This window comes from Dreissena polymorpha, chromosome 2, assembly GCF_020536995.1.
Source record: "Dreissena polymorpha isolate Duluth1 chromosome 2, UMN_Dpol_1.0, whole genome shotgun sequence".
Classification (NCBI taxonomy): Eukaryota; Metazoa; Mollusca; class Bivalvia; order Myida; family Dreissenidae; genus Dreissena; species Dreissena polymorpha.
Window position 1 is genome coordinate 133,929,684 of NC_068356.1, and position 16,784 is coordinate 133,946,467.

At 33.8% G+C, this 16,784-nt stretch overlaps 1 protein-coding gene across 1 annotated transcript; it reads right to left on the bottom strand.

The window, feature by feature from the left end:
* Positions 1-3,917: 3,917 nt before the first annotated feature.
* On the bottom strand, positions 3,918-10,343 carry LOC127870091 (myosin-binding protein C, fast-type-like). The gene is made up of 5 exons (XM_052412752.1): positions 10,334-10,343; positions 9,686-9,837; positions 8,745-8,880; positions 8,407-8,514; positions 3,918-4,201 (listed from the first exon to the last, which is right to left on the bottom strand). The coding sequence occupies exons 1-5, from the start codon at positions 10,341-10,343 to the stop codon at positions 3,918-3,920; spliced, it is 690 nt and encodes a 229-aa protein (XP_052268712.1).
* Positions 10,344-16,784: the final 6,441 nt, after the last annotated feature.

The following is a 16,784-nucleotide window of genomic DNA, read 5'->3' on the forward strand; positions in this document are numbered from 1 at the left end:
AATTGGTTACTTGCCTTAAAGGTAATAATAGCGGGTGTTATTAAAAATGTGTATTCTTATGTTTTTTGAGTTTCATGATTCCTATACATTTAATATGCATATTCTTGATTTTTATACAATATATTAAATCAATACCTTGCGGTTATTTCTTATATTTTGGTAATTACCCTGTCCAAAGTATGTTCGCTTCGCAAAGCAATGTATATGTGCATTAAAGTGAAAATATACGTGATTGTTATTACAATTCACTACAAACATTTCCAAGTTCCGTGCATTTCGCAATGGCTTATATAGACCATCTTGCAGCTGAGTTCGCGTTTGAAATATGCTTATAACGTATAGCCGTTCTTCATGGTCATCATTTTTCCAAATTATTACATATATTTGAATGCACACTTATTTACTTATTTAATTATGTATAAATACTTGTACCAAATCGTATTGATATTTCAATTAACATTCATTAACTTTATTAAATTACTTATACATACATTAAGCTCACTTTTCATTGTGCACGTCAAGTTTAGGTCTTTAAAAAGTGGTCCTCGGACTGTCGGTATGTGTCCATTGTTAAGGTTCGCAACATCGGTCAAATATAAGCATGTACACTGACAAAGTGGTAATTTCATTTGCTTTTAGCGAATATTTCAACTGTTGCACCGAGGAGATAGTGTTTGATTTGAAAGTGTTGCACGCATTAAAACGGTCTTTGAAACGTCATCTAGAGGAAAGTATAGACTGACCCGCAAAACATTTTATTACGTGCAAGTTATTCGTGTTAAACAGTTTATCTGACATGACATTCGATACCGTCCAAACCAATTCTTAACCATTTCAAGTGAACAATTTTAATGTTATGTTTTGTTAGTTGATCAATAAGACGTAATTTTAGCGCCAACATAATCAATAACAGAAGCATCAGAAACGTGATGTTCAACACCAAACACTAACAAGAGTTCCACGGTCGGAGACATATGCCCCACAAACAGGCCTTTGAACTAGTGACCCCAATTTCAATAGGGGTCATCAACTGTCCTGGGACAATGCACATGTGAAGAATCAAGCCAATCGTTCAATTTGTTGTCGTGTTATTGATTGGATTGGAAACAATGTTATCACTTATTGTGACTGACCTTGACCTTTGACCTAAAGACCCCGATTTCAATAGGTGTCATCTACTGTCCAAGGCCAATGCACATGGGAAGTATCAAGCATATCGGTCAATTTGTTGACGAGTTATTGATCGAAAACAATTTTCACTTATTGCGACAGTGACCTTTGACCTAGTGACCACAATTTCAATAGGTGTCATCTACTCTCCAAGGCCAATGCACATGTGAAGTATCAAGCAATCGGTCAATTCGTTGATGACTTATTAATCGGAAACGATTTTCACACTTATTGTGACAGTGACCTTTGAACCCAATTTCAATAGTGGTCAGCTACTGTCCAAGGTCAATGCACATGAGGAGTATCAAGCCAAACGGTCAATTTGTTGATGAGTTATTGATCGAAAACGATTTTCACACTTATTGTGACAGTGACCTTTGACCCGAATTTCTATAGGGGTCATCTACTGTCCAAGGCCAATGCACATGTGAAGTATCAAGCCAATCGTCAATTTGTTGATGAGTTACTCATCAGAAACGAACTGGTCTACCGACAAACCGACGGACAGACAGACCGACATCAAGCAAAACAACATACCCCGTCTTCTTTGAAGGGGGGCATAATTATACAAAAAGCAACACACTTTTGATTAAAATATTTTAATCAACGAGTTAACAACTCAGGTACTATTAAATGTAATAAAACTAAAAATGTCAGTTATATGACTTATCAGTTTTTGTGTGATTATTTAAATGACGTACAATGTACATCAACTGTTAAATTATTAGGACAACCTTTTCGGTATTAATAATGTTTTTACCAAATTTTGCAAAATGACATGAGCAAACAGATGTTGTTTTCTGAATGCAATAAGTAGTGTAACTGACTTTTTTTTTTAATTTTCAGGAGAAGCAAAAATCTGTTTTATTAAAATAATAAATATTTTTCAGTATTCCAATTTTCTTATTAGTATTAAAATAAAATTTGTAAAACAAAACACAACTCTAAATTGAGATGTCTTTTTTAAATCAATAAAAAATTAACAAAGAAGCAGTTATCATAATTGTAACACTGAAATATTTTGAATGCAAAAAGTTACGTAAGTGATCTTAATGTATTTTGGAAAATATGCTGTCTTGAAAAATTCACAAAATGTCTGTTAAACAAATTATTACATTCAGTAGATGACATGTATGTTGTACTATATTTATGTAATAACAGTAGACGACATGTATGTGCATTATATTTATAAGTCAAAACAAAATGATAGTATGGTCATGAGATCAAGTGAACATTATCATCTTTTAATTCTGATATATTGACATTCATGTCCACACGTAATGACGCGAACAATACCAACACTCATACAATAACACACTCCAACATATATATCTCTTGCAACTTATAAATTGTAACAGTTAGTGAAATTAAACACATTAAATATTAAGGAATAGTCCACACATAAACCAATTACCGTCATCAATTTAACATTATATAGACGAAATATAATTATTCAAACCCAGCACAAAACATATGAGTTTATTAATGAAACATCTTTAGGAGTTATAAAAAAAATATACACTCATTATTTTTTAATAAAAGGGCCGGGCGGAGCCTCAGAAGGGCAGGGCAGAGCTTTGGAAGGACAGGGCGGAACACCCTTTCATTAAGGCCTAGCTGGAGCACTGCATGTAGATAATACAGACATTGAAATCACATCAAAAGCAGTACAAAATCTGAAAAACAACTTTATATAAGCATATCACACATATACCAAATGAACATAACACAAAACACCTCAACACGTGTCCTATATTATACCTTAAGCCATTCATGAGAAACTAGCTTACAGAAAAAGTTTTAACTTAAACGCTAGTTCAAAGGCTGAAGCTGGGGCAAGAAGAAAAGCCATTTCTTCAAAATATGGAGCTATACGCTGCTTAAAGATACCATTGTGTCTTAAAGGTTTGTTATACTTTTGCAAAATAAATTTAACAAAGGACATGCCTGTTGTTACAAAAGCATATAATAAAAGTGCAGCTGATCAATACATATATATGTTTACTACTCTAGCAGTAAATCCTTTTGAGTAATATGCAAAACAAATCCAAAAACTTAATTTATACTAAGAAAAACAGCTGCTACTACATATGCGCCATAACACACGTTCAATCAAGTTACAAATCAAGTTACAAATCATCTGAAAGAAAGGGCGGGGCACCCTTCCATTAAGGCCTAGCTGGAGCACTGCATGTAGATAATACATAAATTGAAATCACACGAAGAGCGGTACCAAAAATGAAAAACAACTTTATGTGAGCACATCACGCATATAAAATGAAGATAAAACAGAACAACTCAACACGTGTCCTATGGACACTGATGGCCCTATATTCCAGTTGTCTCATAACTCCAATTATGTAGAAAAAAGGACCAAAATACACAGGGGAGTAAGTTCTCATGCTGGTAAATTAATGTTTGTAAAGTTTCATTCCTAGCATTTATACTTTTTGATTATGCGCAACAATAAATCCGAAGGACATGAGTACAAGGTCGAATGTTAATGTAAAATACAAACAAAAGATAAATAGTGATGAATGCTCCTACACAATAAGCCTTGGAACTAAGGCATTCCTTTCAAGGAAATAAACCAGTAGTTCAAACCTGCTGGCTTGACACAAAACACACAGCTTATTCAGTTTGCACTGTTTAATCTTCTCTACATTGTAACTTTACAATTTTTAATGTAGCTTTTCACCTGTTGCCAAGGTCTGTTCAACAATACAGGTTCTTTTTTTCGGCTCTCCTCAATCTCTACCTGGCAGCTTTGAAGTGTGAAGATATTTTCCGAGATGTCGCTCAACAGCAGCTTGTTCTTCAACAGACCACAATTTTCTTTTCTGCGCTTTCTTTCCGACAGAGCAGGTTGTTGCCTTGGTTGAAACTTTGGACTGGCTGGTTGTGGCTTTGGACTGGCTGGCTGTGGCTTTGGACTTGTTGGTTGTAGCTTTGGACTTAGCATCTGTATCAACAACTGGCATATCTTCTTCAGAATCTTCTTCCGAATTACTGTCTTCTTGGTCCAGCGGCTCTACACTAAAGGTACAGTTTTTTAACACACAATTAATTAATTTTGTACCTATAGGAAAGGAATACCTGAAGGATTAAGATGATAAGCCTATTTTAGTGGGAGAACATCAATTTGGCACATTTTTTGGTAATTCAAGGGTAATTCAAAAGTGCTTCAGGTTATTGCACTTCACTTGGCTGAGAGTATATGCCCACAAACATTTTGACCAAGATTGATGATAGGATTAAAACTAGTATATGGCTGGTTATAAAACTTGGCCCAGATATTATCAACAAGTTTCATGATGATACAACTAAAACCTTTTTGAGTAAGAGTGAACATAGTTCTCCTTGATGCTGCAGGACAAACTGCCTGCTGCAGGTGTTCCTATCATATGATCAGTTTTTCAAGAGTGTATCGTTGTTCCTAAATAGGGCCATAATTCTGGTTGTGTTAAAAAAATTACCAACATTTTTGGTGCACATTTTCACATGCTGTTGATAATAGTATGTTGGTTAAGTTTCATCACTTTAGTAGCAATACTCTTTGAGTTAAACAATACACCAACAATAATCACCAAAATGGACTCATTATTTGGGAAAAGAATTATTACATGTTGTTTTGTTTCTACTTCTACACCAATATATTGATTTGCTAAGATTATTGCTCACATTCCAGATGATACATAGTGTGTTAATTATGGCTGCTTAATGGTATAAGTTTGAAGTTTGAAGCAAATAAGATGTGTTTTGCTCTGGATGAACAATTAAGAACAAGCCCATGTATCTTCATATTATTGTAAACAATTATTCTTGTCACTTGTCAGTGGAAGGCACTACCGGCAACACATTTTAATATTAACACAATATTCAGCTTTTACTCAAGAAACATGATCATGAAATGCATAAATATACTCATATAACTATATGTCACGAAATGATACTCTCAAAGTTACATAAAACCTTCCATGATTGAAAACGTCATTTACATTTTATAAGTGACTAATTGAGCACAGTGAAATTATTCTTGTCTGTGAAACTGATCATAGTCAACATAAAATATCAAAATATGTCCACCATCTATTACACACTTCAACTTCAAATTCCCTCAATGTCCTGTTCTGGACACAACCGACATGTATTGAAATAAATTCAAGATTTATAAAACATTTGTACTTTAAGTGTGACCTTAATCTTAACCAAGGGAACTGAAACTTGTTCAAGACACATCTGATGGTGATGGTGAACATTTGTGCCACACTTAATTATCTCCATGCATAAAGAAGACCTAAACCATGAGCCCGACACAAACATATACACTCAATATCTAAATATTAGTTCTATGTACAATTATCAAGTGTTCACTGTGACCTTGACCTTTTAACGAAATTCAGCTGTATGAGTCATTAATTGTAGATGACAATCTGGGCTTCCAAAGAATAATAATGGCTAAAACAAGGGATGTCAGAAAATTTAAGGTTTTTGAAAACTTATGAAATATTACGGTACTTATAACGAAAACCCATAACCACGACTCACCACAAAAGGCATGTCTAAATCTGTCCCCAGCTGTATAACTGAATACTTTTCTTAGGTCTACCATAGAAATGTTTTACAAAATTGAGGACCAACAAGTTTTACAAAAGTAAACACACAACAAATTCCCTAAAACTCTAGGTTTCCACTTTTTGAGGATGTTTTATAAAAATCAAATAACAAACGCCAACAAAATGAGGACTATACATTTTGATGACTTGCCCACATGCTTCTCAGAATTCATGTCACAACAAACTTCAATATATACTAAGGACTTCACTTTTCCATGGATATCACATATATGTGTTTCGTTATCAAACACACAGTCAACAATCCCTACAGCAGGAGGACTAGAAATATAACAAATGATTACATATTTCGACTCACAACAAACTCCTAAACAATGAGGACTATACCTTTTGAGAATCCATTCAATACTTCCGGTCCTAAACTATGCAAGAGGCAGGAAAGACTGATTGATTGATGGACGGACTGACGATTCTATATGCCTCCCTTTGGGTTCATAAAAACAACAGCAAGGAAATTGATACTAGAAAATGGAGCTGAATTGTCCATATTACCATCTATCCATGTTTCAAGTTTCATGAACAAATATTAAGAACTTTTAAAGTTATCGCAGGATCCAGAAAGGTGTGACAGACAGGCAGACAGACAGACAGACAGAAAAACAGCCAGACAGACAGAGAGACAGACAGACAGACAGACAGACAGACAGACAGACATACAGACAGACAGACAGACAGACAGACAGACAGACAGACAGACAGACAGACAGACAGAGTGCATACCATAAGTCCCCTTCGGTTGGTAGGGGACAAGAACAACTACAAAAGACATTTGTTAACTGATTTTATGAACACGACTAGAAAAATGCTTTTTCTCACCAAATTGATTCTTGACTAGCACTGGGCAGTCTGTCTCTAAAGGCTCTCCTATTCCGTATATGTTCTCAGCCATGACCCTGAACTTGAACTTGACTCCAGTCTATTCTGGACTTGCACAATATAATTAAAACACATTTGAACTTGTTCGACATTGCAAACATGTTTCAAATCACAAACAAGAAACATTGCAGGCATCCACACATTTAAATCGAAAAAACACAACTTCTGAAAATAAGCAACCACGTCAAAGATGAAAACATCTTGGTTCGCCATTCCTCAATCAATTAAACTCATATGGTGTTGAATCCGGTTTACCATGAAAATGATTTCAACTATTTAGGATTAACAAGTTTCAAAAAAATTCACACAAAATCTCCTTAAAACGGAGGTTTCCAATTATTGAGAACTAAGGCAGATGTTGTATGGAAATGATAAATAAACTCACAAACCCCTACATAATGAGGACTATACATTGTTGTATTGAAATTCTTAATCAACTCACAAACTCCTACATAATGAGGACTATACATTGTTGTTTGGAAATGCTCAATAAACTCACAAACTCCTACATAATGAGGACTATATATTTTGGTATGGAAATTCTTCATTAACTCACAAAGTCCTACATAATGAGGACTATACATTTTGATGACTAGCCCACATGTTTCTCAGAATTCATGTCACAACAAACTCAAATATTTACTAAAGACTTCACTTTTCTATGGATATCACATAATATATAAAGTCATCGTTGTGTAGTGGATGTCTGCTAGGAGGTCACGCATTCTATACCCACTGTGGGAACGTTCTTTAGATCTCCCATAAAAACACAAGTACTGGTTCTATGTCTTGGAAATGGACTAGAGAGCATTTTAATAACTCTGAGGCTGTTGATGCTAGCAAGCTAAAATAAATAGATTTAAAAACTATGTGTTTTGTTATTAAACACACCAGTCAACATCCCCTACAACATCTGGGCAAGAAATATAACACAATTTTACAATATTGGACTATCAACAATCTCCAACATAATGAGGACTACACCTTTTGAAAATCCCTTCAATATTTTCAGTTATACTCCACGCATGAAGAGGGCAAGACTGATGGATGGGTTGAAGGACGGACTGACAATGCAGTTACTATATGCCTCACTTTTGGGTCATGAGAAATACAGGAAGCAAATGGATACTAGAATATGGAGCTGAATTGTTCCAAGGACACACATAACAACAACTACACAAGACATTTGTCAACGAAATTTGTGAACACTGACTAGAAAAAAAAGCATTTTCTCACCAAATCGATTCTTGACTAACACTGGGAAGTCTGCCTCTAAGGGCTCTCCTATTCCGTACATGTTCTTATATATTCCGTATGACCCTGAACTTGAACTTGACTCTAGTCTCCAGTCTTCAGTCCAGTGACTATTCTGGACTTGCACATCGGTATGCAAGGCACCTTTTCCCAGAAGTCTTAGCCCTCCTGGCATTTATCTACTGTGTAGCCTAAATCAAGAGTACATTCCATAATCTGTTTACGTGGCAACATCTAAAACTTGAATATTGTTTTCAATTGAACGAAATAGGGAAAGGTTACTTAAGAGATATATTGTTGTGTCAAACACTAACACAAATATATTTTCTGTCATAACAAAAGTTCAGTTTAATTCATTGAAAATGATTTCGAAACAAAATATGCCCAAGAACATCAATTTCATTTTCAATAGTTGTATTCATGGTAAACAAGCCTAAATCAGAGAATAAAAATTGTAATTAAAAGGACTCACCGATTATTGGTGAGTTTCCTTTGTCCTGAGGTGGTTTCCATGCCAATTGGCAGGAGTCCGCAAACACATCACTGACCTCCAAAGTACCTTTGGGTGGTCCAGGCTTGTCTGCAAAACAATTTGACTATTTGTAAATTTTATGAAGAGGCTATAAGTAACAACACAGAACACTAGCACAGCCATTATGGTTACAAAAAGACATATTATGCAAATAAATAATAGATCTTTGATAGAGAAATTATTAGCAGTTTGGTAATTTATTATCAACTAAGATATTTGTTGTTGTTGCTTTTGACAAATGCCAGTGAGAAATTGCAAAATTGCAAAATTTAACATACCAATAACGATCACCGGAATATCTGCAGAGTCTCTGCCATGTTTGTTTTCAACAGTCACAAGGTAGTTTCCAGTGTCGTCATAATCTGCTTTTGGGAGGTCTAGAATATCATAGTCATGAGTGTTGGAGGTGCGAGCCTACAATATAAGTCAACCAAAATACACTTGACTAACAATAACATATGTTGCATCTAATGGAAGTAAAGGTAGGTTTGCAAATTGTTTATATTTGATGGTTAGTTGAGAACTAGAGCCCAGACATGGCAAATGCCCGTCGGCCCGTGGGAAATTGCCGACAAATATTTCAAAAGGCCAAAGGTGAAATGCAAGAGCGCCAGACTTACTATCCAATATTTTTTGCGTCCTAAGATTGCAACCCCTTTGCAGTTTTCAAAACAACATTATTTCTTGATTAATGGTTCCTGATATTTCCGGTAATAAAAAGGTAAATCTTGTCAAATAATGTATCATTATCAACCGACATAAGAACACTGAAGAAAAATTTAAAAAATCCAAGAATGATTCCAACGTTAATGGAGCTTCTCGAGTTGTCGCGAACGTAGGCGGTTGTATACGATTTTACATGGCGCTGCACAAATAAAATGTGCTTCTAAGATGGCAGACAATAAAATAAAATAATGAGGCTTAGCGGAAATGACAAGTAACCATAGAGTTAACGACAGGCATCATATAATTAATATTAATTTGATGTGAAGAGCATGTCATACATGTTCAACGATGGAGGATACGTTTTACATACAAAAACACATTTTAATTAGAAATTAAGTGGATTAAGTATTATTTATAATCCGTTTAGGTAAGTACATGTACAATCGCTTTTGTTTCACTCTGAAATGGTTAAACATATTTAATGGGTTACTGGTTTAATATAATTGAAAACACTAAACTGGTCCCAAAGATTTAAATACTAATAGATAATTACCCTTGGAATGGGTTTTCCTTCTTTAGCCCAGATGACAATGGGAGTTGGAGAACCGGTAATGCCCAGTTTCATCTTTAGTGGCTCCCCAGCATGTACACGAACTTCAGACACTCCGAAAAGAGTTGTGGTGGTCAGGTGAACCTTTGGACGCTCTGTAAAACAGCAAAAGGTAAATTAAGTAGGTAGCTGTTTTCAGAGTTAAAACATGTAATTTCTCTATATCAGGGTATTTATCCCAAATCGTCATGTTAAATGAGATAATATATGTTAAATGCGAACTTTGCTTCTTGACATTATCAATATTTTAAATTCATTTCTCATGCCTCAATTTTTGTTTTATAGTGCATTTTCAAATGAGTTGGAAGGAGCTTATCTGCAGGCTCAACCTTTTTTTCTAATGTATTTATTTACAAATGGTCATCATTACCTTGGCTTGATTTTACACATTTATTGCTTTCAATCAACTCCTACAATGAGGATTTTTTGACATAGAAAATGTTTATCATATTAATCAAGTAACAAATACTCTGACAATTAAACAAATTAAGGAACATCACTTTCAGGATACTTTTCATATAATTTTTGTAAAGATAAACTATAGTATAGAATGACTTTTGTTTTACAATTGTTTTACATACTAGAACTCACCAACAATCATGAACTGTGAGGATTTTGATTACTTACACATTTGTTTTACATTAGTAAATACACAAAAAAACTCCAACAATATGAGGACTTCACCATTTGATAACTTAACATGCTTTTTTCATAATTCAACATACAACAAACTCAAACAATATGAGCACTGTTCCTTTTGATTACTTACACGTTTTTTTTTAAACATTATTCAACACACAACAAGCTCAAGTAATATAAGGACTTTACCTTTTGATAACGTTCACATTAGTTTTTTCATAATTCAAGATACACCAAACACCAAAAATGTGAGGACTTTCATTTTGGATGACAAACACACTTGTTTTACATAATGTTATATACAACATACTCCAACAACATGAGGACTTTCCCTTTAACACAACAAACTCCAACAATATGAGGACTTTCCCTTTAACACAACAAACTCCAACAATATGAGGACTTTCCCTTCTGATAACTTACACTCTTGTTTAACAGAAATCAATGTACAACACATTATTTTAGATTTTAATTAAAAACAAAATCATTCACAACCTAAGGGCTGGTACACAAAATATGTACAAACGTTCACAATATAATTATCAAACATTTGAACTTGTTCGATATTGCAAACATGTTTCAACTCACAAAAAAAGAAACATGGTAAGTCTCTACACATTATTCCAGATCCACTCACCCTGCGTGGCAAGTAGGCCCAAAATCTAATCGCCCTGCAGTTTAATCTCCTTGCCCTGCATTGTTTTGAAATCGAAAAAACAAAACTTCTGAAAACAAGCAACCAGGACCAAGATGAAAACATCTTGGTTTGCCATTCCACAGTCAATTAAACTCATATGGTGTTGAAACCGGTTTACAATGGACAATTTGAACAATTGAGGATTAACAAGTTTTTAAAAAGTTTATAAACAAAAACCTCCTGTAAACGGAGGTTTCCACTTTTTGAGAACTAAGGCAAATGTTAGATGGAAATTATTAATAAGCTCACAAACTCCTACATAATGAGGACTATACATTGTTGTATTGAAATTCTTAATCAACTCACAAAGTCCTACAAAACATAATGAGGACTATACATTTTGATGACTAGCCCACGTGTTTCTCAGAATTCATGTCACAACAAACTCGAACATATACTAAAAACTTTTCACTTTTCCATGGATATCACATATATGAGGTGTAATGGATGCCTGCCGGGAGGTCATGCGTTCAATACCCACTGTGGAAGCGTTCTTTAGATCTCCCATAAAGACACCAAGTACTGGTTCTAGCCCAGGAAACGGACACAGCATTTGGGAAACGGCATTTTAAGAAGTCTGAGGCTTTCAATGCAAGCAAGCTAAAATAAATAGGTTTGAAACTGTCTGTTATGCACTAAAGATTTTTGCAAATTTATTTTTAAAACTTTAGATATTTGCAAAAATAAAGTTCTGAACGGTGTGTTTACATTATGTCTACCCCGTATGTGATCCCCTGAAAACCCCATTGATCCTGACCCTGATATACTAGTACCATCAACTTAGAGTCTAAAATATGTTTCAGCGTGAGTGGCTCTTCAGCATGTACACAAACTTAGGAGGCTCCAAATAGAGTTGAATGTTAGGGGTTCTGCAAAAAACAGCAAGAAGTACATTTTAAAGGTAGTTGTTTTCAGGGTCTGCTCTTTCAGTCTTTGTTTTTGTTTCTCTAACTTTTATAGTAGTAGGTGCAAGTCAAAATATTATTCTACACAAATATAATTTATTAAAACAAGCAAACTTTTCTATTTCTGGGTGTTGGTCCAAAATTTTCATGTTAAAGCGAGATTATACGATTTTGTCAAATATTAATGAATTTGAATAAAATATGTAAATACTTATTATATATATATTTCAATATAAATAAAATAAAAGGTCAGAAGAACATGTGTCGAAAATGCAAATTAAGCCAGATATTTAATTCTGACATCGAAAACGGCTGTACAGTCGAATTCGCCAGCATGTATATCATGCATGTAAGATGTGAATCTAAACTTAGTTTAACGGTTCATTTCAAATTCCTGCAACGATATATATTCATAAGACACACGTACACTAACTCTGGTCCTGATAAAAAGACGAATGCTTCAGTTATTGTAGGCAAAATATGTTCGTCACAATCGGCTCGGGGCGCTAATTTGTCTTTGCTGAATTTTATGAAATTCGTATTTAATGTATAATTTGTTTGCCTATTTTGTGTTATTGTAACATTATGTATCAATATATTACAATTTAACACATATAAAAAATTGTATAATCTCGCTTTAAATGAATCAAATTATGTTTGATTAAAACTTTGCTTCTTGGCATAATCAATATTTTAATTCAATTAATCATGCCCCAATTTTTGTTTTAAAGTGTATTTACAAATGAGTTTGACAAGCTTATCTACACGACCATTGAAAAGCTTATCTGCAGGCTCATTGAAAAGATTTTCTGCAGGCTCAAAGTATTTTTTTAATGTATTCATTTACAAAGGTTTCATCACCTTGGCTTGATTTCACACATTTATTGCTTTCAATCAACTCCTACCATCAAAACTTTTTTCCAATGACAAATAATATGTTTTACATATTATTCAAGTCACAAAAACTCTGATAATTAAACAAATTATTGAACTTCACTGTCAGGATATTGTTTACATAATTTTCGTCAAAACAACTACACTATAGGACTTTTGTTTTACAATTGTTTTACATACTATAACCCTACACACCTAAACTGTGAGGACTTGCCCTTTTGAGGCTTAAAGGGGCCTTTTCACAGATTTTGGCATGTTTTGAGGTTTGTCATTAAATTCTGTATAATGATACATGTAAACATTGGATCTTAAATTATCCAGGAAAAATCAAGAATGCAATTTAAAAAAGGAAAAAAAAAGCGTAACCTTCCGCAGGGCTCGAACCACTGACCCCTGGAGTCGTGGAGTAAAAAGTCTCCCAATTAAACCACTCGGCCATCCTTCCTTATACAATGTCGGATGCATTTTATACTTTATATAACCAGTCCTCGTAGTTTCACAAAATATAACAACAACAAAAGAACTCTCCAAAATATTAATTTGTTTCGCGTTGCAACGTTTTATAATTTTCAGGTTTTTAAATCGTCAAAAGATGCATAAAATGGCTATTTTAGAGCATGGTAAATGTTCAGTATTACTGTTACCTCACAAATATCATAACCAAAATGAAAATCTGAATCTGAAACAACTTTTTTTTTAATTTTGTCAATTTACCCAAACGTAAAAAGGCCCCTTTAATAGGATATTACCTAAATGTTGAATTCGAAAATTAAATATATTTTTTAAACCTTTAATTGTGAATTTTTAGGTCCAATTTGGGAAAAAATATCCTTTTTTTCCATTTAGAATGTTGCAGAATACCGGCCCGAGTTTGGATGAAAAAAAAACACTGTAATGTCACGCTATAATTCAAATATTTTAAACTTTATATAATGACAATAAAAACTGCAAGTATGTCGGAATAAATTCTTGACATGTGGGTTTTTTGCTAATCCAAATAGTCAAATACATCTAATAATACCAGAAATGACTCTAATCCGCATATGATGTACACTTAGGCCGCCATTGTTGTTTGATCACATGACGACAGTTTCATTAGAATATTTTCAAATAAACCTTGACTGCATGATCAGAATTGTCAAAACAACTTTTGGTTTCGGTAATGTATTATTTGTTCAATAACTCAAGTTTGACCAGCAACACATTATTTTAATATTTAAGTTTAATCTATAATTCCTTGTTGTCTATGTATGAAAAGTATAGTGTATTCATAAAACAAGCACCAACAAGGCAAAATATAGATTTTTGTTTTCTTTTAAAACAGAAACAGCACATGTTTTGTTTCTAAAAATAGGATAAAGTCACATGACTGTTAAATACCGCAATATTATCAATTTACAAATGAATTCGATCTTGATGATTACAGATCTGATACATTAAGTAACAGAACAGTTATTTAGAGATGTGTTGGGACAGTATTTTGTTAAAAGTATGCTGTACAGTTAAAATTATCCATCTTCAATTACGCTGCCTATTTTAATCAATTCTAAACTTACTTAACCGTGATTGTCATTCATAACTTTAGAGATGAGGTAACATATAAACATGTTGGGACTGTTGCACAACGGAAATGTGTTCGCAGCTGACCAGTATAACGTTTAGATACGTACACACTTAAAATATTGTTTGTTTGTAGTATTGAGAACAAGAATGTTAAGATAAGGTATGTTTGTTATATACTTCAAGTTACAAAATATCCTACAATGTTAGGACTTTATCTTTTGAGTAACTACACCAGAAGTTTGCATAATTTACTTCAAAACAACTCCTACAACGTGAGGACTACATTTTGGGGAGTAAAACGAATGCTTAACAGCATAATGTTCAGATACTTACACACTCAACTCACTACATCTCTCACAATACGTGGACTACATTTTGTTGAATAAAACGGATGTCTTACTGACTTCAACTCATATTAAATTCCTACAATATGAGGACTACAATCTCTTGCAAAAATAAAGCTTTGCAGAATACAACTTATACCAACTCTCAATTTACTCATACAATAAGAGGACTACATGTACCTTTTGAGGACTAACAAATGTTTTACAGAATCAAACTCACAACAAACTCCTACTGTGTGAGGACTTTATATTTTGAGGAATAATCCCAATACCAATAATTTACAGATTTCAATTCACAACAAACTCCTGCAATATGAGGACTTAACCTTTTGATAAAATATACACATATTTGTATTGTTTGAGAGTATTCAATATGATGCCTTTACATGCACCTTTAGAGGCCAGGCACACATTTTCAATATATCAGGTACCTATACAAACCTATTGTAGAGGTCACTGACTGTAGGTATAATGTGGATTAATAGTACCCGATAGTAATACGTGCTAACACAATATTACTTGTTGCACGCACGATATCTATTTTGTATGCACTCGATAGCTAAGGCTAAAAATGAAGGTGTTTTTCAGGCACATGTGTAACACATTCGCTTCTAAAAAAACTCACGCTCAGTCATTGTCACTTCAAAACGCAATATTAAAATGTTCGTTTAAAGAAATGCTTCAAGACTTTAAATAAGTGGTGACATATAACCTGATGGAACATGCTTAAACACACCAAACAACATGTCATCACAGGGCCCTCGTTTTTGGGGCCCCATTTCCCCCTTAAAATATTATACTTTTTTTCCCCTTTTTCATCTAAAAATTCCCCCCTCCATTTTTTTTTAAATACTTTAATACCTATGTTGCCAGCTGTTATTGTACTATTAACCTTTGATTTCATGTATATTTATGTAAATTACATTAAAATATAGCAATTTTAAGTGTTGAATGGTTGGTTAAAAGATCTTCTAAAATTCCCTTTTTTGCCCAAAACGACGCGAAATTCTCCCTTCTAAGGGCCCCGGCCCCAATCATCCAAAGTGAAGTAAGGGCCCTGCATCATCACTAAATGATGCTGTCAAATAGAACTTATCCCAATTTTGGGACATATATACAGCCATAGAGACATGGCTTGAAGCCTCCCACTTCCATTTATGGAAAGGCAATTGATATGTGAAGCAAAATCGTGCTGGGTACATTTAAAATGAATGTCTTCAGAAAATGGACATCTTGTAACCCTGTAATGTAGATGTACCCGTCTCCTCAACATCAAACTGAACAAATGTCTCAAAATCCAGACGGCACCATTAACAATAACATAACATTCAACAGTTTTAAAAGTCTAGTTTCAGCAACCAGTTATTTCACTGTCAGCAATATATACTTTGATTAGAAATCATTTATGAATCTAAACACCTTTTCAAGAGATTAAATAATGTGTCGTCTTTACAGACAGTATATGCAATGACTTTATAACTCTTTCATTGCTTTGACATCAACTTCAAGGGAATTTCTGGTCAGGAAGGCTTTCCCAACAAACCGAATGTACACAAAAGTATACAGAATTGTACATCTACCAGATTTTTCAGCCGAGTAAAAGTGAAAACATAAACATTTTTTGTTATAAAATCAATTAAGGAGCGGGCCATAATGAAACAAAGCAGCACTGCCTGAAAACCAAGTCATTACTTTTTTTTACCCTAACCCAATTTAACCAATGATTAAATATATGTCATTATTGGTTACTTATTACATGCAATCTTAATAAATCGCATGCAAACGTTATAACTATTGCAATGCATCATGGCCAGGTAATAGCTATCTCAGGTGCACTGATTAGATATAGCTAAAAAATATTTCTTTTGTCTTATTTTAGCCACTGTAGATTTTTGTCATTAAATAAAAAATATACCAAATCAGTCAATTAATTAAAGATTTTTGTTTAAGATTGCATGATAAGAAAACAGAGACATAACACAATTAATATTATAAAAGTT

Excerpts from the sequence above, each read along its gene's own strand:
- LOC127870091 (XM_052412752.1), bottom strand. Across the intron at positions 8,881-9,685 it reads AAGGAAAACCCATTCCAAGG|GCTCGCACCTCCAACACTCA; the intron begins GTAATTATCTAT and ends CTTATATTGTAG. Across the intron at positions 8,515-8,744 it reads TATTCCGGTGATCGTTATTG|ACAAGCCTGGACCACCCAAA; the intron begins GTATGTTAAATT and ends ATTGTTTTGCAG.